At 41.4% G+C, this 25,341-nt stretch overlaps 2 protein-coding genes across 4 annotated transcripts in view; one reads left to right on the top strand and one right to left on the bottom strand.

The window, feature by feature from the left end:
- Positions 1–1,885: 1,885 nt before the first annotated feature.
- Positions 1,886–25,341, top strand: part of LOC127623129 (fibulin-7) — a 44,046-nt gene continuing 20,590 nt past the window's right edge. For both annotated transcript variants that reach the window (XM_052097397.1, XM_052097396.1), the window contains exons 1-4: positions 1,886–2,262; positions 5,539–5,698; positions 8,238–8,408; positions 13,063–13,188. In XM_052097397.1, coding sequence (XP_051953357.1) covers positions 2,188–2,262; positions 5,539–5,698; positions 8,238–8,408; positions 13,063–13,188 — 532 coding nt within the window. In that variant the 5' untranslated portion in view covers positions 1,886–2,187. The remainder of the gene's footprint in view (positions 2,263–5,538; positions 5,699–8,237; positions 8,409–13,062; positions 13,189–25,341) is intronic.
- The window catches only part of pdpr (pyruvate dehydrogenase phosphatase regulatory subunit), a 52,325-nt gene continuing 41,376 nt past the window's right edge, over positions 14,393–25,341 (bottom strand). Inside the window, exons 11-14 of one of the 2 annotated variants that reach the window (XM_052097394.1) lie at positions 18,150–18,191; positions 17,716–18,059; positions 17,409–17,473; positions 14,393–17,324 (exon numbers count right to left, since the gene is read on the bottom strand). The gene's annotated coding sequence lies outside the window, so the exon portion shown is untranslated. The remainder of the gene's footprint in view (positions 17,325–17,408; positions 17,474–17,715; positions 18,060–18,149; positions 18,192–25,341) is intronic. The other variant, XM_052097395.1, reaches the window with a different exon arrangement.

Below are 25,341 nucleotides of genomic sequence, written 5' to 3'. Positions count from 1 at the left end.
AATGCATGATAATAAAACAAAATTTTGGGTAGGTCTAGCCTACCATTGTCAATCAGCCTGAGCAATTGAACGAAATGTAATCTGGGACGTTTACCATTCCAAATGAAGGACTTCACTATGCTATCAAATTGCTTGAAATAAGAGAGGGGCACTTCTATAGGGAGAGATTGTAGCAGGAATACAATTCATTTTAATAACATTAACCTTCCCAATCATAGATAAATGTAATTAAGCCCACAACGCTCGAAAACCTTTTTATTAAGGGGTCAAAATTAACTCAAACTAAATTACACAAATTAGCTGGGAATAAAATGCCCAAATACTAAATGCCCTGTTTGAGCCACTGGAAGACGCCCAGCTGAAAAGCGAACGCTGGGCAGTATGCTGTCAGAGCCAAAGCTTCATATTTAGAACAATTCAATCTGTATCCTGAGAAGCAATTCATAATTCTGTGGAGGAAAGGCATAGATCTAGTGGGTTCGGAGACGAATAATAAAATATCATCTGACAGAGTTTGAAATTAACGAGTTGGACTCATACAGACTAGGTGGCTCTTACAAGTTACTAGCCCGGTTATTGAACCAAAGAACCTGTTCAGAATGAACGAATCGAACCAACAGGCAGAATCGAAAGTCAGCTTTACGGTCATGTCTGACTCAAAAAGAACCGAATAAGCAGGTCCAAATAACTGTCGAAGTTTGCAGAGGATTACCGAGGAGTCCGACACTTGAGCTGCTGAGCCTGGGGCAAAATGATCATTTCTTTAATAACAAACAAAACATACTAAAATATGCTTATGATTAGCTTTATTAAATAATTTTTTTATTAAAACATGCAAAAACGTTTCAGTTGAGAGATGTAAATTCAATTAGCTATTGTTTATTGTGCATGCAGATTATATTTTAAATTGTTATAAACTGAATCATTGTTTCTTAGGTTTTTATTAATATTTGTCAGTTGCAGACTATTCGACATGCATCACAGACTGAAACATTGATGACAATCAATGGAACCAAACTGGTTCCAGCAGACCCAACTAAAGCAGCCTAATTGTGGGTTGGAGGACAAATTAGGTGTATGCCTGACTAAATAAATGAGTCTTTAGTCTAGACTTAAACTGAATGAGTTAGTTTGAGTCTCAAACAATGATAGGAAGACTATAGTTTAGGAGCTAAATAGGAAAAGGATCTACCACCTTTTGTTGATTTTGCTTATATTTGATACTTTTCCTGAAGTTACTAGAACCTGCCAGATCCAGTTCTGGTCCTGTCCGAAGTCCGACTCCCACTCACTCGCAGAGTGATGAATACTAACTGCTGTCTGTGCTAGCTAGACATTACTACAGTCTACTACGATGGACTTCACGGAGCTTAAACAACTGATGCCAACTTCAAGACATGGGATACTTCACTGGGCACAGCCTAAACATTGGATTTAGGATGAACTTCACAGAAATGAGCATCCACAAGCTTCCAGCCAGACTGCAATGCCTCTCACTGACTGTTACTTGCATCTTCTTGGTCATAGTATGGACTACACTCTCTTAAAATGGAATACATAGACAATAAATGAATGTCAACTAAAGCCTTCATTAGCCAAATAACAAAAGACAATACATCTGTTTGCAATTCTGCTGTTAATTCAGGATGGACTTCAAAGACATTAAGTCATTAATCTTACAATTTATACAAAATCCTTGGCTTAATCCATGACTTGCACATAGATAACAAATATTGGCATTACATTCATGCTGTTTATCCTGATGGAGACTGCCACCCATCCCCCACTCCCCAAGTTTTGTTTTCTTTGCCATAGTCATATTTGACTTGCTCAATGTGAGTCTAAAGACAAATCATATTTTTAAGGTATAATCTACAATCACATTTTTCACCAAACCACACAATGATTACTTTAAGATATTACAGACATTACAGCTTCATTTTCTGTTACAGCAAAAACTCCAACTGGCCTGCGGTTTATTGGGGGGAGTCAGCGCCTGAGGCGTCCTTTATAAAATAACCTCTTGTCAAGAGTAGCAGCAGTCTCATTTTGAAAGCATCTTACAGATGGAGCTATACAGATACAGCCAAAGAGCATTTGCATGACATAATCCACTACACAACAACATTTAAAAACATCATTAATGTGTCAGTCTATCAATTTAATGAAGAAGATCTTGATGATTATATGAAGAAGATGAACCGAAGATACAGTGTACTGCTTTCAGTTTTAATCTGTCAGGTTTATACCATGCTGGCTCAGGTGAGTGTTATACATCAAGATTTCCATAACACACAACTATTAAAGAGCTGCCTTGCTAAATATATGTTTCATTATTGTATAATTTACACAATTTGAGTAAAAAATTTATAGTTTACTTTGATATATCACTCTAAACCAGCTAACTCTAAAGAACTAATCGTATTGTCACATAAAAAGTTATTCATCAAAGAGATGGAATTCAATGACATAAAATGTGAATTCACTAGAAAGCAGTTGCATTTAGAGTAACTGGTCAAGGGTTAAAGCAAAGCCCTCTATGTGCATAGCAATGCTGTGGTCACACTCTCATAATATTTAATAGGTTTTGAAACAAACATGCCAAACGTTCATGTAAATGTATCTGATATTGAGTCTGTAGTAATCCAAACAAGAGAACTACAGAAGTTTTTTCTTGTATGGTAAAATATGGCAAAATAAGTTCACTGGTTTTCAAGCTGGAAATCTTGCAAACAAAAAAAATGTTTTTACAGCCTGAGAAATTGTAGGTGTACTGATTATTGTATCTACACAACCACAATATTCAGGTATATGAATGAAAATGAATGTGAGGCATCTGAGTGTGAATGTGGCTCATTTTGATGTCCAGTTCTACTAAATTATTCAAAAGTACAAAAATAAAATAAAAAATTACTTACTGAATACACCTCTTCTATAATGAGCATATTGATGAGTTTTAACTCATAATATATTTTTTTCTGGAGCTTAAATAAATGTCAAGTGGTTTAACAGTTTGGAGACTTATAATCAAAAGTCTTATTAAAAGCTGAAATTCTTGAAAAATGTTTTGCCATGAGTACTGCGAACAATCTTTTGTTATTATTTCTTAAAAAAATTAAGCAGTGAAACAATTATGTTTTAAAATATTGTTAATATTTAAAAACACTTTTTTCCACCAAATCAAAGTTATGTGGTGTAACAAACATGTACAGTAGGTAGCCATTTTGTTGTTTGAGTGCACAAAGGTTGTTATACGTCAGGTTTTATGATGAGAAAACAAAATGCACTCCGAAAAGCTGAATTAATGCCTTCACAGGGCACATCAATTTAATAAAATTATGGCCACACAGTAGGACAGAATTTTCAAAATAAATGAATAAAAAGTGAGTTCAGCCTGTTTTATTACACATTTCAGCCCTAAAACTCTCACAGTAGAAGGTAAACAGGGCATAGAGATCATTTAAATGAAACACCCATATGTCATTTATATGTTACAGGGCCTGTAAAGCACTTCAAACCTCTTATAATAATACAGACATAGGCTTAACTTACCCAAAGAGATGAGCTAAGGTGCAGTAACCCATATTGGTTGCGAGAAACCACAACGCGATAAAGTACTGAATGTCACACGAATACAGGAAGCGGGTCCTCGTCTCACCATCTGAACTTTTTATGCTTTAATACGGGACACAAAGCATTCAATATGGGATAATTCACTCTCTGCTAAAATACAGGACCCGAAGATAAAAGGCGTCCCTTATGAATGGATGTCCCTGCTAAAATGGGCAGCAGCAACACTAGCAGCAATCAGCAATCATTGCATATGCCACTTCTCCCATTTTTAAGCCGCTGTCTGTGAAGAAAGTTCATATTTGGATACTTCCCTCATGAAAAGCATAACTAGTTGTAAAACCTCCATTGCTAAAATCTCATGCATGGTGAATATACGCAAGTTTGCTGCATTACCATGACAACTAATGTGGACATGATAACAAAAGCGACTGAAGTCTGAACAGAAAAATCTGATCTGGCCACATAAAACCTGCAGTTTGAACAGTCACTTAAAATAATCCTATTTTTGTGAACAAAGCCATTGTGCCCTTCCCCTCAATCCCAGCCCTCAACCCCTCCATCAGGAAGGAAGAAATGCTAGAATTTCTGCTTTGTTGCTGTATAGAATTAATTGAAGATATGTTTGAGTGTGTGTACTGTGTCTTGCTCCACGAGCAGATTTTTTTCACTTCATGCTTTAAACTAGTGAAAGAGTCTTTACAAATTCTCTGAAAACATGGTATATTTTCATGTCATGATATTTTTACTGATGATAAGACAAATATACTGATTATTTGCAGTATGAAAAATAAAAAAGTTAAAAGCAAAGATATCTGGAAAGATATGAAAAGATTTTATTGAATAAATAGTAGATAAATTAATTAAGATCATTAAATAGCATGGAGTTTAGACTGATTGATAAATATGCCACTAATCACTGGCATGTCTCCCAGATTTGCCTCATTTCCTGATTGAAACAGAGAATGGATCATGTGGAAACTGCACATCAAGATATATATCTTATATATCTGTGCACTTTTCATACAGTGAACGTTAAGTTTTGTATACAGACTGCTCATTCAGTCGGTCAGTACAATCTTGCATTCATTGCTAAAATTCCTTAGACGTTCAGAGCAGCAGCACACTGGTACACTTCATAAAACCTCTAGTTGACCTTATCAGGGTGGTAGCTCACTCCACCACCAAAACTGGTATGTGCTTGACATGTGAGCTATTCAAAGAGCTCCATATTTCTGCTAACCAGCTTTGGCATCTTTTCATTCCAACATTTAAACTTACTGGTCTTGTTCTGTAAAGAAATTAAATATTACAATGTCTAGAAAAGGAAAGTTCATCTAAACAAACTTTGATCTTGGCTTGGTTGAGCTTTGCCTGACAATGAAAAACCGTTAAAAAAGCTTGAGATCTGAAGCTGAAGAAATTAAAAGCACTCTTTCTACTTTATTTCTTTGAAAATAAGTCACTTGCAGTAAGTGGTGGTTTTGCTTTGGCAAGTTCAACCACTAATGTGAGGCCATTTTCATGTTAAAATTACTCTTGACTGACGTAATTTAACACAATAGATGTGTTTTGCTGCCAATTGCACTACAAATTCACAGCTTGCTAGGTGGATCAACTTACTGAAAATGAAGGTCTTGTTTAATTGGAGATTGACTGTTGAACCCTAACAATGCATGCAATTTTGCACAGCCTTACAATTCTCTCACAGATTACATTAAATTAAGTGATTATTCAGACAGAAAGAAGTTAATCAGGAATTTTATTTGACATGTACATATATAGTTTTTCCTATACTTACAGCATTCTCTCATAGGAGTCTTTCCATGGACAAGTTTTTCCATGTCTGAACATGTTTGTCCACTCGTTGATGTTCCCAACAACTAATCAGTATGAGTGGATTTGCACACAGAAAGCTGAGACCAAATTCTAGCACTGTGAAGACAGTGTCAATGTCTGTTTCCCCAGGAATGTGCCAGTAAACAGGAACTAAAGAGCTCAATTCAACAAGTTCATAGACGTCTTTCAGCGCAGGAAGCCTCATATCTGCAGAGTCTTCGTACTCTGAGGAAGAAACTCAATCTACTGCTGTACAGTGTTGCTCACCTGCCTGCTAAACCAAAGAACTGTATGTATTACCTGAGACTGGCTTCAAAAGTCATACTATAGAAAGGCTCTATGGCACTTTCCACAAATATAGCCCTAAACTTACAAATATTTTTCAACAATGGTCAGTAAAAGGTGTTTACCTTCAGAAAATGTATTTTGCTCACCTAATGAGAACAAAATATTATAGGAGTGATGTTATTTTCTATTGATTTTATTTAAGGTGTGCAATTTTTGCAACCCTTTTACCAAAACTTGTGCCAAAATACTATTTTAAACCCTGTTTTGTGGGATGTCGTATTTGTTTTTAGCAATAAAAATTAAAGGGGTCATGTCATGACAAATCTAATTTCCCGTGATATTTTGATAAATGAGAGGTCATTTTATCATAAAAACATACTGTAAGTTTCAAATCTCAAAGCTTGTTTTCTAGCCAAAAAACAAAGTGTCCTCACTCAGTAGGGGCTAGCTAGTTTTTGGACCAAATCACTCTGCATGTCTGTGTCCACATAGTGGAGGAGATTGTGATTATTAATCAGATAGATTTTGTAAACTGATTCATTCATCGACCATTTCAGGAGATTTCGTTTTTTGGGACAATTGAGTCGTTGACTCACCTGTGTGACGAGGCAGTCCAGGAATGTGGATCTAGTACACAGCTTTATTAACAAAGAAAACGCAAACAAACTCGGAATGTAAAGAAAACCAAAACACAGGGAACCAAGCACAGATCATGAAACTGAACATGCAAGAACTGACACAGGAAACAGGGAAACCAAGGGCTTAAATACACAAGGGAACAAACAAGGGAACGAGGAACAACTGGGGAAACAATCAGGGAATGAGAAATAATCAGGGAGAACCAATCAATTAATAAAACTACAAAAGACTAAAGACTAAAACTAACAGGAAACAGGAACTAAAAAGAACTTCAACATAAACGCTCAAAAACAAAAGACAACAGGGAATATGACAGCGGGAGCCCCCGCTTTAAGGGATGGATTCCAGACACTAAAAAAAAAGCACAAAAACAAATTGTCCATGGAGTAAAGGTGAAAACATGAGGCTCGGGGGGGCACAAGGGGCAAACAAGCAGTCCAAGGGGGCACAAGGGGCATGGAGAGCAGAGGAGTATGGCAAGGTCAGGGAGCAGATTAGGCGGGCGGCCAGGAGACCAAGGCGACCAGAGCTGATCAGACGGACGGTCAAGGTCAGGAGGCCTGGGAGGCGGCCGTAGGACAGGAAGTGGATCTGGAGGCCTGGGAGGTATAGGAGAGGGTCAGAAGTCCTGGGAATGGGTCAGAAGGCCTGGGAGGGGGTCGTAGGACAGGGTCAGGGGGCCTGGGAGGTGGCCACAGGACGGGGACAGGGTCAGGGGGCCTGGGAGGTGGCCACAGGACGGGGACTGGGTCAGAGGGCCTGGGAGGTGGCCACAGGATGGGGACTGGGTCAGGAGGTGGAGCCTCTGTAGGAGTCGCCGCTAATAAGGCAGATGGAACCGCTGAAGGAAGGGTCTCTGGGGGAGCGGGCGGAGCTGCAGTCGAGGAATGTGAAACTAGTACACAGCTTTATTAATAAAGAAAATGCAAACTAACTTGGAATGTAAAGGGCTTAAATACACAAGGGAACAAACAAGGGAACGAGGAACAACTGGGGAAACAATCAGGGAATGAGAAATAATCAGGGAGAACCAATCGAGGAATAAAACTACAAAAGACTACAAAAATAACAAGAAACAGGAACTAAACAAGAATTTCAACATAAAAGTACTTGACTTGACTTGACAAAAGTACAAAAACAAAAGACAACAGGGAATATGACAACCTGATTCCTTAACAAACATTGTTCATGACCAAAACAATGGAAGTAAAAGAGAATGATTCATTTATGATTAAGAGATCTGTTCAAAAACACTTGTGAGATGCATTTCAAGATTTATTTTATTTATGTAATAAACACCAGTAGTTTAAAACCATGAGAGCAGTGCAGAAAGTGGAGTTGTGCTTGATGTTTAGGCTTTTTTTTTTTTTTTTTTTGTTGGTCTGAAACATAAGTTATTATTTACTTGTTTGATATTGTATAAAAGCAATACAACACTTGCAATCATGCTGTTGGCCTGAATATCAGAATGGCTGTGATTACCTGTCTGATACAGCCATGCTGATATTCAGAACAACAGCGCTCTTATAAATACATCCCATAAATTAAAGATATTTGTCATTTAAATTTTTTATTTTTTTATTACGATAACTTAGGTCGGGCTTGATAGCTGAAATCACTAAAATTACAATATTTGTAAAAATTTTGAAAATAGAATGAGATGGTCCAAATAATGTTAGAATAGATTAGATCTCACAGCAAGTAAAAAATTTATAATTTAAAAAATGCTTTAAATTGAAAAGTAATCTGATACCAATGTGTAACATATTTGTGGAAAGTGTCAAATAAAATGTTATGAAACAAACCAATCAATAGTGCAACTGAAGTATGACACACTTTTAATATAATTTTCTCTTCACTTTACCTGTGTTTATGTTACCTGTGTTGTTTCTATTTCACAGTCACTTGCCCAAACCTGGATACTCCAGTCAATGGCAGAAAGCTGGGGAAAATTCTGCTCCCTGGTCATGATGTTCACTTTCTGTGTGACATGGGCTATGAGCTAGTGGGCTCAGAGACTCGGCAGTGTAAAGATTCACTCAGCTGGACGGGTCAACAACCAATCTGCAAAGGTGTCACAGAAAACAACACTTCTCAATCTATTAAGTTTGTAATATGTGTAAATATATATATATATATATATATACTATATATAAGAAAAAAGAACTACTCACAGTTCATTTGGAGGAGCTCTTCATTATTTGTCACAAGAACTTAATCAAATCAAATGTCTCATTACCATTAAAGGCCTGCACACCCTGTTCTACCTCTCACCCAGAATTACACGTCCATTTCCTTTCAAAATCTCTAATAAGCTCTAATTCAGCAGCCAAATATATTGCCTGCTCAAATCATTTACAGTGTCCTCCACAAAATTGAATGTGGAGGTCTCAACTCTCAACATTCATATCCAAATTTTCTAAAGCTAAAATGTCAAGATTCAAAATTGTAATGTGCTTTATTTCTGCAACGCTACAATCTGCACCACAATTATGTACAGACTCTGCATGTTGTCTTCTTCTGTTTGTAAAGTCCATTCCATACTGGCAGCATTAGTTGAAAATCGACTTATTGTGTCTCATTCATTAATTATTGCATCCAAGTGTTTGTTTGTGCACTTCTCAGTGCAATTCTCTGCCGTCACTTGCTCATGTTGACTCTACTCCGCTCTGCTCTCATTAAAAATATTTCAAAAAGTTTCTGACCATGTCTCTGCATCTGCATTTGGCAGCTGTTTATCCGTATTAATACAGGAGAAATACAATAGCAATTGAGAAATCAGATCAGACTGTAAAATTATTTTCACCGTAGCTGCCTGCAAAACCCTGCTGAAAAGAGCAGTATTGCTGGTCACCAGCTTATGTCGTATTTCAGGTGCGGGTCCCTCAGTATAGGATGCTGGTGTGCTGGTGTCCCCACCAGGCTTCTTAAAGGGATGGTTGACCCAAAAATGAAAATTCACTTACCCTGATGCTATCCCAGATGTTTATAACTGTCTTTTTCAGTAGAACACAAATATTTTAGAAGAAGATAGATCTTGTTCAGGTCCTTATAATGCAAGTAAATGGGTGCCAGCAGTTTGACAGTCCAAAAGTCACATTTTGGCAGCATAAAAGTAATCCACTCGACTCCAGTCGATCAATGAATGTCTTCTGAAGCAAATCAGTACGTTTTTGTAAAAAATACATTGATAATTAAAACGTTATTAACGTTTAAAAAGTACCTCCTGCCAGCAGTTAACCCATCACAAAGCTGTCACGTGATGTAAGCACGTTGTTAAGTTAACGTGATAATTCGGAAGCACTGCTTATTTACAACAGAAGAACGAACATCACGTCATTGTTCTGCCATTTCAAACATCATCAGAGACCTGGATGGAAGCACAGATTATAAATATTTTAATTATCGACTTGTTTCTTACATGGCAGTGGTGGCTCAGCGGTTAAGGCTCTGGGTTACTGATCAGAAGGTCGTGGGTTCAAGCCCCAACACCACCAAGACACCACTGTTGGGCCCTTGAGCAAGGCCCTTGAACCCATCTGCTCCAGGGGCGCCGTATCATGGCTGACCCTGCACTCTGACCCCAGCTTAGCTGGGATATGTGAAAAATAAATAATTTCACCATGTATATGCAGAAATGTATATATAATGTGTGACAATTGGTCAAATTAATTAAAACATAAACCTATGGATTGGCTTCAGAATTTGTTCGACTGGAGTCATGTGGAATACTTTTATGCTGCCTAAATGTGACCTTTGGACTGTCAAAGTGCTGGCACCCATTTACTTGCTATCTCTATCTATCAGGGTGTGTGAATAATGAGAGAATTTTTGGGTGAACTATTCCTTTAACTAGTGTCATCTGAAAGAACATGCTGATCAACCAGCTTCACCAGCTAGTTTTTTTTTTTCTTCTTCTTGCAAACAGCATGTCTATGTTGGTCCACCAGCTAGACCAGCACCAAACCACCATAAACCAGCCTTGACCAGCCAGGCTAACACCTCGTTTGGACTGAATAGTTACGTCAGATGTACAATAATGGCTCAGTTTTCCCGAGAATCCATACGGTAGTTTACAAAAAAGTGCACAGAATAATTCAATATATTGAATAAAATGAGTCATTTGTTTCTTTTCCAGTCAGTTTTATAATAAGAGTTTAGGTTTAGTAATAGACTATACATTCGTTTTTAGAATTTAAACAAGTCACCATGGATGAGATGCATAGTTTATGGTAAATCTATAAATTAAAAGTTGCTCTGTCTGTGAATAGTAATTATATATATATATATATATATATATATATATATATATATATATATATTTGTTTGTTATCAATATCAAATATTACCATGTCTAACATGATAGTAAAAACACTAAGTGAGGGGCTGATTGTCGCAGGCCCAAGTGAGGTTGCCACACCTGCACGGCTGGTAGTAACGGTACTGAGCACAAGACTTCAAGGAGCTTCTTCAGTGTGACTTTATATCGACATACAGTGCACAGATGAGACGCTTACACATCTGAAACATTTAATACAGCTGCTTGACTGAAATAACTGAAAATTAAGCTATAAGCATAATTTTTGTGCTGAATTAAAAGTAAAGAATATTCAGGAGAACTGGTGACCCAATTTTTCATACTTTTCAGTAACAGCAGGGACTAAAATCTAAATATTTTTCATTCCAGTTCAGAAGTTCCGCAGTCTCGTTTCCAAAAAGTTTACCGGTTAGAACAATATAAAAGAACCGTTAATAACATTCTTTAAAAAAAAACAGCACTCTGCGCTAAGGGGTTGGTGAAATACCAATTGCAGTGTTGCCAAACTCCCAAGAGAAACAAGCAACATGGTCTGGAAAAACAAGCCCAAAATAAGCCACTTGCCTCACCAAAATAAGCTAAAATATCCCGGCAGCATCAAATCTGTATTAATGCATCAAATTCTAGCAATATTCAGTGAAGACTTTGAAACAACAGAGAAAAGTACTTTTAACCTCTAATAATGTTTTCCTTGATTTACCGTGCATGAATACTGTATTTAGTATTTATACATGATTGTTTAAAAGGTCTTCATTTAGAGAATTCTTCATCCACAATGGGCGATTAGGCAAAGAAATGTGGGATGCAGCAGTCTCCCTCAGGAACAAAGCATAATTTTCATTTTTATTCAGGCAATATGAAGTGGTATAGTTCCAAAAAATGTACGCATAAATGCTTTGGCCTTTAGTTTTATGAAACATTTTTCTGAATGAAATTAACCAGTTATAACAGGATACCAGCATTTAAAAATAACACTTTGCTCCAGTTTTCGGTTATGTTCTGCTAAAAATTTCAATTTTTGGTTTTAGGTTATGTTCCTTGAACCGTTTTTAGTTACTGAGTAACACACGGAAATACTGAGCACTGTATGCAGTCATAAAAAGAGAATTGAAATCCGAAATGGTGACAGCAAACGTATTTGAGTGACCAGATGTGGCCACTCAACATGATCATGCAGAAAGTCATAATTTTGCTTCCGCATGTTCCAGTACCCTGACCCATTATGCTGAGTTACTGACAAATGCCATCTACCATCAGATTTATATATCAGTTTTTTCCTGTGGTCTCCGTGACCAGAAGTGCTTTGCATAAAGTGTTGGCGTCTGATGGGGCACTGTGAACTGGCCTTTAGCTGTGTGGGAGACCTGGGTTCTTGTAGTTTGTTTAAACCAGAAAATAATTGAATTTGCATAATCAGTGATGAGCGCAATTCGCAATTTCCATTTCCCCCCTAAGATAATGTTTTTACTCCACTGATGGTTATGTTTAGGGTTGGGGTTTGGAATTATTAAAATATGCATTCCACTGCACTGTATTACATCCTTTACAGCTAAAAAAAACTTGCTTTAAAACTAGCTTTTGGCACCCGTCTGTGGATATTTCACCTGGAAACTGGAGCTCACACTTCAAAAACACTTTCCGAGTTGGCCAATGGGGCAGTGTATCAAATTTCGGTAAGCATAGACCAAGTTTGGCTCAAGAAATGTCAGCCTACTGTTTCTGAAATCACTGAAATCAGTCTGGACCACTTATGATTGGATTACCCAAGACCAATATAATAGTAATTTTTCCCCATGTTCAACACCCCAATTTTTTGGTTTGTGTCGCCTAGAAGAAATAAAGTCACATGTGTTTGAGATGGTATAAGGGTGAATAAATGATGAGACAATTATCAGTATCAGAAATGATCATTTTAAGGTGAACTATTCCTTTAAGCATAGCTATTTCAGTAAAAAAAAAAATTCCAGCAGATATCTCAAGCTTATGTATTAGCAGCGGTGTTTGTCCTTGCTGTGTAAAGGTTTTTAACCTAAAGGTTTTATTTTGATTTCAGTTTTTCATAATGATCTCTTGATGTTCTACAGAGTAAATAACAGACTCTCTCCATGTTTCATTAAATTGGCTTTTGTGGCATACATCAGTCTTTCATGTGCACACGTTTCAGGTTTCATCATGAAATCAGGATTAGTTGATGGAGAATGTTTATAGCAAGTCTTAAGACCTCTGAAAATGGTTTGGGTCTGTCTAGTTTTGCCCGAAAGAAATCTACTGTTTGAGTTTGTTCAATTAGGTTACGAGTCAGGCCTCAGGACAGGTTTGTGAATCACTAGTTCAGAGCACCTTTAATTTGACTGTTTTTGTTTGCTTCTAGAGCTCTGAAATTTCTTTGACTTTCTTTCCTCTCTCAGATATCAATGAGTGTCTTTCTTCACCTTGTGCTAATGGAGGAACCTGTACTGATGAGGTCAATGCATTCAGCTGTGTCTGTCTCCGTGGCTGGGCTGGACCCACCTGCCAGTCTCCAACACCAACATGTTGGTTTGAATTTGCTTTCTTTGAGGCACTTTTACTGTCTCCAATGTTCTTAATAGAGAGTGAAATTGTACTACCTTGTAAAAGGAGCTTAAGATGGTAAGGCAGTCTTACAGTCTGGCCAAGCTGGTTAAGCCGTTTTGGTTAGATGATTTTTGGGGGTTTTCCACTGTGGATAGTACCTGGTGCCTGATAAATTTTTTAGTACCACCTCGGTCGAGGTTCCAAGCGAGCTGAGCCAATACTAAATGTGACGTCAAAATCCTGCAGATCACTGACTGGTCAGGGAGAATCGTCACTGGATTTCCGACACGCGACATCAACCAGCTAGTTTTAAAGTTAGTAACAGTGACAGTAACAGTAACAATAACAGTGATAGCAGTATAATTTGTTCACGTGACTTTCGAATTGTGAAAAAAGAAATAGCTGTGCGCAAAACCACCCCGTGGGCAATAAATGAGGTGCAGACGGTCCACTCCTTAGCAATGAGCAAAACGAAAACGTCTCTGAGGAAGTGTCTCAGCTGCTGGCCGCACACGGCTATCACTGACCTGCCAACAGTGTAGGGAACAGTAAAAAACTTTTTTTAAAGTGACTACAGAACCATCAAGGAAAAGTGGAAGTGAAATCAACCAAATGAATGCTATCTAAACCGGCGAGCAATGGGAGGGAGAGTGCCCTGGACTCAGCCACGACGGAGGATGGTACATTTTGTTACAATAACTATATATTCTGCTTGAAAGCTTCACTTTATTTAGTTGACCAGCTACTGGAAACATGCTTCTAAAACAACCAGGCCAATTTAACTGTTACACTTGTGTAAAATCACCATGCAACAAATGCTTTATGCAGCACAATCAGCAAGAAGCTAACAACTAGCGGTCGTGTTATTGTTTTGGTGAGTTTGAGTTGAGTTTAAGATGATGTCACGGCAGTAGAGGCGGCACAACTATGACGATCAGCCTATAATCCCACCCACGTTGAGATGGCACTAAACTGCAGTGGAAACGCAAGCTCAAAAAAGCGAGTCGAGTTGAGGCGAGTCGAACCATAATGTGCTGTGAAAAAGTGCCATTAGATTGGTTTTAGGGCACTTAAGCCGGTCAGGCTGGGAGAACAGCAGACTGACTAGTCAGATTATTTTAACATCAGCCTGACATCAGGCTGAGAGACCAGCTGAATTGGTAAGACCAGCAAACCACCAAAAGCAACAGCAGGGCAGAGCACAATGGCTAAAGACCTCTAATGCATGTTTATATAGAAAATATAAACAAAATGTGTTTCTTATGAATGGCCCTTAAGCCATTTTCCCAGGCATCCTTAAGCCTGCCAAAGTATAAAATAGTGTGTCTGTTATCTCATTGTTCATGACATCTGTGTACAGTCAGTCTTCTATTAATTATTCTCTTACACACAAATCTATGTTACTTTTGGAAGTGGTTGGTCTTGAGGTCAACTTTATTTCAAATGCGCGCACACACACACACACACACACACACACACACACACACACACACACACACACACGTATAGAAATGAAATAAACATAGTTAAAGATGGTACACTGACTTCCTCTCACAGCTGAATACACTGCTGTAATTATACTCCAGCAACGTATTTACAGATTTTGTTGATCGCTTTGGTACTATAATCGCAAGTATGTGGTAAAACATCACAACTCTTAGTACATAACTCCAAACTCATCACACTTGTAATGCAGCCAGTCTTTCACTCAAAACTTGCTATTGTGCATTCATTTGGATTGCAAACATCTCTCACTACACAACCATTGATTAAAAATATACGTTTCTTGTGAAAGGCCATGAGAACATATGGTTTAATCACCAAAACACAACATAATGATATCTTTTCATTTTAGTCATTAACCACCAGTGAATCAATAACAAACAATGCAAGATACATGTTTCAAATCACCCTTAGAAGTAGAGTAATATGCTACAGTACTGTAAAAGACAGATTCCACAGTTTTCAAATCAGGCAATACACTTACATTACCCAACATTTACAGACTCTATAATTTCCATAATATCTATCCTATGTGTTATCAAGTTGTGATCAATGAAGACATCCTCTACAATCATTTGGGCAAATTGTTCTTTTCAGATATACTTGTAACATAGGTATACTCTCTATAAACAAATGTACACAGTTAAATAAAACAAATGAACTAAATGAAAACAAAACATAACATTTAGCTCACATTACTTTCATTTAGATCAAGCCTGTCTTGATCATTTGCCATAGATTCTCATCCACATCACAATGAATGACATTATTTTTCATGCACCTTGGGAAAAACCTTTTGGCATGGCAAATCCAAGCTTGACATTGGTCTACACTGATGTCATCACATGCCTCATCTATGGCCTGAAGGAGGGTGGTGCGCTCAAGAGGATCATAGACCTTCCACCTCCATTTCCTCATATATTTGATATATATATATATATATTTGATATATATATATATATATATATATATATATATATATATTTCCTCATAAATTTCAAAATATATTCAAATATATTTTGTTTAGTTATTTTTACAGTGTAGTTCCAATATATATATGAAGTAGATGATGCATCAAATAGTAATACAGTATATAGTGCTGTACCTGAACATACTCAGCCCTCAGTTGTTTTACCTAGTCATTGTTTCTCTCAAAAGGCACCAGGTAAATGTGTTTCATTGATACCTGGTGCCTCTTCAAAAGGTCTGCTACTGTTGGAAGGCTGATGGATGCCACATTGGCAAAGGTGTCATTGTTCTGGCCCTCAACATTTCCACTACTGCCCATTCCTGCTGGCTGGTCAGCACATGGCCACGGCCACCACTATGGGGTTTTCTGTCAATTCTAAGCATAGAACAGAGTATACTGTCAACAGATCAAATTGTAATAAAATTGTAACATGTTTTATGAATTCACATGCATTACAATTTACTGTAAATGTAATGGTAAAGCATAGTATATATCCTCCAGATTTACCAGTTTTCTTGGCAAAAAGTTTGTATGATAGAATTGACAGTTGATCTTTTTAAATTTGGATCAACTAATCAGGCAGCCATAGTAAGGCCTCAGTTCACCACATGATCTACGATGATGGCCCAAACTTCATTATAGACATATAGTATCTTCATATAGTTCTACCTCCATCTCTCTGACAACCAACCCTTCGACAGGCCCCATGCACACGTCTCTGACCTCTCTGTTAGTGCCCATGCCCAACTCTCTGACAGATCCCTTGTCCATGAGCTCTTCCTAATCCTTGCTGTATATCCTGCTCCATGTTGAAAGAAATTGCCAGTGTTTACACCCCTCCTTTTACAGTATATGTTAACCAATTGTGGTTATCACTATGTGAAATCAATTAGCAATAAGGAGTATTCATAATGTGCGTGTGGCAGGGTGAGCAAGAAACAGACACAGTGGGTGAGGCGTAAAGAGAGAGGCATTTATTGGAAATAAATTATAAAACGTCCAAAAGGGGTAATGAAATCTCCAAGGGGAAATAGTGTTCATTATAAAGGGGGAATCTGGCATCCTCGCAGTGAACGGGGCTCCGTGAAAGGGTGGGGTAGTGTCCAAAGGAAGGCCCTGGCACGAGCTGGGTGAATCGGTGAGGGGAAGGCGGCTGCGGCCCATCGGCAGCAACGTGAGAGCTTCACCACTGGTGACTCATAACACGTCTGGGGGTCCGAGGAAAGGGTCTGGCAGCACACCATCTTGTCTTGCTCCGAAACCTCCCAGCTCTGGTCCTGGGTATATGAGGATGCCAGTGTGTGCAGTGATGAAGCATTATTCCCATCAGGTGTGCTTCATTCACCGCTGGCTAAATGAGGCTTAACAATTATGCAACTCTTCTCGCTCTCCCGCCCAACTCCTGTTGTGAGCCTGGCTGAAGGGCAGCCCTAAGAGGTGGGGAGATGATGACGAGCCAGAGGAACAGATCATTCTGCCACATTTTCCTGCCCCCCAAGCATCACCCCGTCGGCACCTCCTCCCACGCTCCTATCCAATCATGGAGTCCAGAGCCCCCATTCCCAAGAATGCAACATCCTCAACCAGGCCCTACAGTCAGAATTGATGTATAGGGGATACCTTTCCAGACCACCTCCTCCTCTCAAGTGGAAACAGAGAAAAAATATTAATTAATATGACAGCCTCAGCCAGCCACAGTGTAAATGCTTATTAAGTGACACTTACCCTTTTCTGTAGCTGGGAGGCCGTCCTAGTGTCTTCTCCATCCCACTCCAGGCTTTCCATCTAACCTGCAAATGAGAGGAAGAGTGACATCACTGTTGGTGCCCAATTGTGCCATCTCTGCCCACAAAAGTGCCTGAATTCTCCACCACTGTGGCAGGGTGAGCAAGAGACAGACACAGTGGGTGTGGTGTCAAGCCTCGGAGAGGCATTAATTGGAAATAATAGTAAAAGGAAAATTTCTAAAAGGGGTAATAAAGTGTCCAAGGGGGAATAGTGTTCATAATAAAGGGGGATCTGGCCTCCTCACAGAGAATGGAGCTCCGTGAAAGGGCAGGGTAGTGTCCATAGGAAGGTCCAGGTGATTCAATCGGCCACTCACGCTCCCCTCGAAGGTACACGGCGCAAGGGGTGGTGGCGTCACTGGCAGCCTGTCTTCCCAGGCCCGCGGCAAGCGTGAGGGGAAGGCGGCTCGGCATCCTGAGCGCTTCACCCCAGGCAACTCATAACACGTCCGGGGGTCTGAGGAATGGGTCTGGCAGCACACCATGTCGTCCAGCTCCGAACCCTCCCAGCTCTGGTGTTGGGCATGCGAGAATGCCAGTGTGTGCACATGTGGAGATTTGAAGTCGGCTCCCTGAGAAGAGGTGCACTCTGCGATTTAAAGACAGTGGTGATGAACCATTATTCCCATCAGGTGTGCTGCATTCACCACTGACTAAACAACGTTTATTTATTATATACCTCGTCTCACTCTCCCGTCGTAAGCCTGGCTGAAGGGCGGTCCTAAGAGGCGGGGTGACAAAGACGAGGATCATTGCGCCACAGTGTGGTTACATGTAATTTAGATATTCATACAAACACACATTTTATTTGTGTAGTTCTCAAAATCCATATACTGTATATAGCTGACAAACCAATTTCAAATCTATAGGTTTACCAAATGGTTCAGTGATTAACCATTAAGAGCAGTTGGATTAAGTGTTGGTCAAATGTATTAACACAAATCAGAAGAGAAGCACATCAAAAGTATTGTGGGCATTGGATTGTGAAAGACAATCACTTCATATGAAAGGTACTTCTTTGATGACACATTGATTAGGTGTGGTGAAAAAGTTACAGTGTCATTTTATGTGTTGTACTTAGTCAATTTAACATATTTGTAATAACAGCCTTTTTTATTATCTGCTTTGAGTTTTGTACTAACAGTTATGAGGGTTTACCACATACTTGCAATAATAGTACCAAAGCGATTAACAAAAACTCTAACAAGCTTAAACCCATCAACATCCCACCAAGAAAACAATGAATAGTGTGCTGACAGAGCAGCCTATGTACTTACACCAGCTCAGAAATATTATGATTCCAAATGTCTATAGTCTATAACATTTAGAAAATCTCTAAGCTGCTGTGTTATACCTCTGAAAAACAGTTTGCAGCTTCTGATAGATTTGCAGTTTGCAAATCTATCATACAACTTCAAAACATGAAATTTAATCATTTGGACTATTTTTATGGCCCCAGTAATTCAGCTCTTCAGCGATCGTCTTAGCCCCTATAAATAATCTGTGATTATGTCATCTCACTTAATGTTTACTGAAAAAGTTTTAAACATTGACTGTAGCAAACAATTCAGCTCCATTTAAAAACCTTTTTAATGTATTTTTATAATGAATTATCATTCCCTTTAGTCAGTGCTAGATCCTGGTAGAGGAGTGGTAGCACACGGCTTTGCCTCTGCATACAAATCTCAGACATACTGTCACGAATGTAAGGCAATGAAGGCAGACGAAGGTTGAGGATCCAAATGCAGCTTACTTTATTACTAACAAAATACAAAGAAAAGCCCTCAATGGGGAAACAAACAAGAACAGAGAACTCGGGCAGGGAACACAGACCAGGCTAACTACATTCACAAACATTCAACAATAGACAAGGACTGAACCAAAAACCGGGGTATAAATAAATGAACAAGGGACAAAGGGGCCAATGAACAAACAGAACTCAAAACAAGATAACAAGATGATAACAGAAGCAAATGGCAAACTAATGAGGACAGGTGAAAACAATGACAGAAAACACGAACGCTAACAAGACTGTGGAGCTACAAAAGGGACAACAGTCAAAACTATGGAATAACAAAAGGGACAAAAATGGAAAACAAAGGGGCAACGGTAAAACAAGACAAGGTCATACATAACACATACATTCCAATTATCTATTGTGTCCCCGTTCCTGATTTACATGCAATCACAAATGGACAGAGACAAATTTTCATTTGACAACATTTATAAACTCAAATTACATTGAAACATGTGAAAACAATGTATTCACACAAGATAAAATAAACAACAGCCTAGATAAAAAAAGAAAAAAAGTGGACACTTATTTAGGTCTACTTATCTTTCTAAACAAAAACTAATTATGAGCTACAACAGGTAATTTCAAAGTGTTTGTGAAAGTAAGATGCTTTTACTGTAACATGATTTGCAGAAGTTCTCCTCTGCCCTAACAGTACAGGTTAATCTATTAACCACAATGAATGGCACCCTGACACATTCTGGTCACAACAGATGCCTCCAAACAGGGTTGGAGCACCGTGTGCAACGGGCACGCAGCCGCATATGCTTGCTCAGACTCCAGGTTTAAGGATGAAATCTAAGAACGGCCCCTACAGTGAAGAAAGTCTAGGTTACTATTGTAACCTCCGTTCCCTGATGGAGGGAACAAGATGTTGTGTCGAAGAAGTGACACTAGGGGTCTCTCTTGAGAGCCTCGTGCATCTCTGAACTTGAGAAAAGGCCAATGATATATTGGCAGACAGAACTTGCATGTCCCGCCCCGGATATACGGTGGTGTTGTTATAAAGAGAGGGAAATGCATCTGTCCATTCAGGTTTTTGCCCTGACAAGCTAAGAATGAGGTTCGGCCATAACAGTGGCTCGGTTCAGCATCGTGGCCGGGAGGACACAATGTCTTGTTCCCTCCATCAGGGAACGGAGGTTACAATAGTAACCTAGATTTTCTCCGTCTGTCACTCACTTCGACGTTGTGTCGAAGAAGCGACAATAGGGGTCCATATTTAATCACGTCATGTGCTGAACCGTAAATGTGCGCTGCTGACGCAGGTGCGGGCAGGTAGTTGCGTGCCAAAGCGACAGGCCGCGCCAGACCGCACGTACCCTTCCCCAACGCCCAAAAAAACCTTTTATGTTCCCAGCACCAGCAAGGGGGGAACAAGGCAATGTGCCAAGCATGGTAGCCATCTTAACACTATCACATGCATCAGGGAAGGCATTCTTTTCCAACTCCTATTCTTTCAGGGGGAATACCACGCAGAGACCACCACCTGCCCAGGCTGGGGGGAGGTAATGAGTGGCGGAATACATCACATGGGTTTTCAGGCCACATGTGGAAATGGCGCGGTGGTGGATCCTACCTGCTGCGAGGGAGGAGTTGCTACAAACACGGCGACCGGGGGACAGCGGTGACTACCCAAGGGAGATGTGAGTAGGGGGACCGTACCATAGAAAATACACACAGGGGGATTAAACCACACAAGGGCCCGTCCTGTGGAGCTCCTATTCCAGTACAGAGTAGTTTTAGTTCCCGTTGTGGATCTGGTCGGGGAATTCCGCTGCTGAATTTGTGGACCAGAGGGCTAGGGAGGAGTCATCCAGGGAGCCGAGATAGTGGGATCTCCTGGGATAAGAGTGCACATGATTGCCTCAGTGGAGGGGAAAGGCGCTAGGTGCAAGCAGTACACCCGGTCAGTTGTTCCGCGCTACCGAGTTCTACCGGCTCGGACATGAGAAAACACGGGACGAGACCGACTCAGCCCTGAGATTGTAATATCTCATAAAGGTATTGGGTGTCGCTCAGCCCGCTGCTCTGTATATGTCTGCTAGGGAGTTACCATTGGCCAGTGCCCATGAGGATGCCACACTTCACGTCGAGTATGCTCGAACCCGTAAGAGGCCGGGCATGACCTGGGTGTGAAAGCCTCTGTTTGGAGAAAGCGTTCCCTTTCTGTTGTCCATCAAAGCAGACAAAGAGCTGCTCAGAACATTTAAAGCTCTCCGTGCGGTCCACATAAGTACGCAAAGCACGCACCAGACACAGCGACGAAAAGGCTGGGTCTGCCTCCTCCCGGGGGAGCTTCACTTGCAGGTTCACTACTTGATCCCTGAAGGGGTCATAGGAATCTTGGGCACGTAGCCCGGTCACGGTCTTAGGACGACATGGGTGTCTGCCGCACTGAACTCCAGGCCGGTGTCGCTGAAAGAGAACACTTGCAGGTCCCCAACCCTCTTGATGGAGGCGAGCACGATCAGGAGGGCCGCCTTCAAGGAGAGGACCTCGTGCTCAACTGAGTCAAGTGGCTCGAAGGGGGATCTCTGATGGCCCGAGATCCCAGGAGGGGAACAGGCTTGGCTGGGAAGGATTCAGCCTCCGGGTGCCTCTAAGGAATCTGATAAGCAAGTCGTGCTTTCCCAGGAGCCTCTGGAATTATTTTTATAGGAACCGCTGTGCCTGGCTTTTGATGAGGCATTTCAGCACTGACTGCATGCGCTCGTTGGTGAGGCGCTCTGTCATTGAGACTGGAGGACCTAGTACTGATACACTTGGCCGTCGAAGAGAGACATATCTCAAGATAGAGACGTGAAAGAACGCGTCATTCAGGTCTACCGCTGCTAACCAATCTTGATGCCGGACGCAAGTTAGAATGTATCTTGACCGGTCCAATATCGGACGTATGTCGCCGCCTTTCTTAGGTACGATGAAGTAAGGGCTGTAGAAACCATTCTTCATCTCAGCTGGAGGGACAAGCTCTATCGCGTCTTTGAGTAGAAGGGTCGCGATCTCCGCACGCAGGGTGTTGGCGTCTTTGCAATGCACCGAGGTAAAGCGAACGCCACCGAAAGGGGGCAGGGGGCCTGGCAAACTGAATCATGTAGCCAAGTCGGATGGTTGTGGCCAACTAGCACGATGGGTTGGGAAGTGAAAGCCACACATCCAAGCTCAGTGCGAGGGGTACTAAGGGGATGATCGTTTTCAACGTACCTGGCGAGGCTTCGCAGTGGTGCGGGGCAGGTAGTGTGGCGTCGGGAGGCAAAAGCGCATTCCGAGGCACTGGTGCTGAGAGAAGACTCAAAGCACTTACCTACCTCCGCACACCCGACAAGGGGCTGGTTAGTGACTGAGGAGGAGGTCCTGTGTAGGTGTTCTCTGGACTCGTAAGAACCGGCCAGCCGGGGGACAGCCGTCGTGGGTCCAGAGGCAGGGGGTCAGAGTCCGGGGAGCCGGGACTGCTGAAGTGTGGCACTGAGTTGCTGTGAGGATGGTATTTGAGGGCCAGGTGGGGCATGATGTGGGAATGGCCTCTGTCCGTTTATTCACCGCTGAGAACTGCTAGGCAAAGTCGTCAACGGAGCTGGGAGTTGGGGGCGTTGAGAAAGCGTGCTTTGTCTACCTCACGTATCTCGACCAGGTCCAGCCATAGATGACGCTCCTGGACCACGAGGGTGGCCATCGCCCATCCGAGTGCCGGCGCTGTGACCTTCGTGGCCCCGGGGGGCGTGATTGGTCATCGAGCGCAGTTCCTGCAGCACATCAGGATCAGGATTACCCAAGTGCTGATCTTCAAGTGCCTTGGCCTGGTGGATTGCAATGGGGCCATGGCATGCAGGGCAGAGACAGCTTTGAGCTATGGCTATGTTCTTGCAGTGAGAACATGAATCATTCATAAAATGCTGCCTGCGTGTGATCGCAGCCCAGGCACGCGAGGCAGCACTTATGACCATCAGAAGCCGAGAGAAATTCGACCGCATCCAAGAACTACACAGGGGCGGAAAGACATCTTTAAAAAGATGCATCCTGAAAAGGACGTTCAACGCCAGCTGTGTATTGCTCTTTTAGAGAAAATAAACTCTTTTTAGGGAAGATAAACTCTTTTTAGGGAAAATGAACTCTTTTTAGGGAAAAGTCTTGTGTGCAGTTCCAAATAACATAGCAGTACCATTTACAATAAACAACATACTTACACAACACAATATACAATGTACAGTAAACAATACACACAATATTGAATATGCATACAATAAAAATAAAAAAATATGGGTGAGGGTATATAAAATATATATACAGTAGTTGAATTGGGGAGAATATATTTGACAGTCCAGTGTGAGATTATAGATTAATAAAGTACAGTGCTAATTATTGATCCTGATAGATCAATTGTTTAAAAGTCTGATTGCTTGGGGGAAGAAGCTATCATGTAGCCGGCTGGTGCGGGTCCTGATGCTGCGATACCGCCTGCCTGATGGAAGCAGTGAGAGCAGCCCATGACTCGGGTGGCTGGAGTCTCTGATGATCCTCCAAGCTTTTTTCCACCGCCTGTTATAGATGTCCTGGAGGGAGGAAAGCTCACCTCCGATGATGTTTCTGGCAGTTCGCACCACCCTTTGCAGGTATTTGCGGTTGTGGGCAGTGCTATTGCCGTACCAGGCGGTGATGCAGCCAGTCAGGATGCTCTCTACAGTGCTGGTGTAGAACCGTGTGAGGATATGGTGGTTCATTCCAAACTTCCTCAGCCGTCTCAGGAAGAAGAGGCGCTGGTGAGCCTTCTTCACAACGGCCTCAGTGTGGACGGACCATGTGAGTTCCTCGGTGATGTGGACACCGAGGAACTTGAAACTGCTGACTCTCTCCACTGGTGCTCCATTAATGGTGATGGGGCTGTGTTCTCTGTCTTTCCTTCTGAAGTCCACTACAAGCTCCTTGGTCTTACTGACATTGAGGGAGAGGTTGTGCTCCTGACACCAGCGTGTCAGAGTGTGCACCTCCTCTCTGTAGGCTGTTTCATCATTGTCAGTGATCAGACCTACCACCGTCGTATCGTCAGCAAACTTAATGATGGCATTGGAGCTATGTGTTGCCACACAGTCATGTGTGTACAGTGAATACAGGAGTGGGCTGAGAACACAGCCCTGCGAGGCTCCAGTGTTGAGGGTCAGTGATGAGGAGATGTTGCTGCCCATTCTAACCACCTGACGTCTACCTGACAGGAAATCCAGGATCCAGCTGCACAGCGAGCTGTTTAAGCCCAGAGCCCGGAGTTTCTCATCAAGCTTGGAGGGCACTATGGTGTTGAATGCTGAGCTGTAGTCTACAAACAACATTCTCACATATGCGTTCCTTTTTTCCAGATGGGAGAGAGCAGTGTGTATTGTAGATGCAATGGCATCATCAGTGGAGCGGTTGTTGCGGTAGGCAAACTGCAATGGGTCCAAAGAGGGGGCAGAACAGAGCAGATGTAATCTCTGATTAACCTCTTAAAGCATTTTCTGATGATGGGGGTCAGAGCAACCAGTCATTTAAGCAAGTGATTTTGGCTTGCTTCGGTACAGGCACAATGGTTGATGTTTTAAAGCATGTGGGGACTACAGACAGGGAGAGGGACAGGTTGAAAATGTCCGTAAAAACACCAGCCAGTTGGTTCGTGCTCGTTCTGATGACGCGGAATGCCGTCTGGACCCGCGGCTTTACGGATGTTCACCCGTCGGAAGGATCGGGTTACATCCGCAACAGAGACGGAGAGTGAACCATCCTCTGTAGCGTCAGCCGCGAATACTCTCTCTGCGAGGGCGGTGTTATTGTCCTCGAAACGAGCATAAAATGTATTAAGCTCATCCGGGAGAGAGGCTGCGGTGTTCATGGCAGAGTTTTTATTCCGTTTATAGTCCGTGATGATGTTAATTCCCTGCCACGTACTTCTAGAGTCTGTGGTGTTGAACTGACCTTCAATTTAGTTTGGCTGCACTGCTAGAGTTGTGGAGGGCATAACTGGCTTGTTTACGCTCCTCCGCGTTCCCGGGATTAAAAGCAGAGGTCCGTGCACTAAGTGCCGAGCGAACATTGCCGTTAACCCATGGTT

Source organism: Xyrauchen texanus, chromosome 29 (genome assembly GCF_025860055.1).
Source record: "Xyrauchen texanus isolate HMW12.3.18 chromosome 29, RBS_HiC_50CHRs, whole genome shotgun sequence".
NCBI classification, from domain to species: Eukaryota; Metazoa; Chordata; class Actinopteri; order Cypriniformes; family Catostomidae; genus Xyrauchen; species Xyrauchen texanus.
This window is presented reverse-complemented; position numbering and strand designations above follow the sequence as displayed.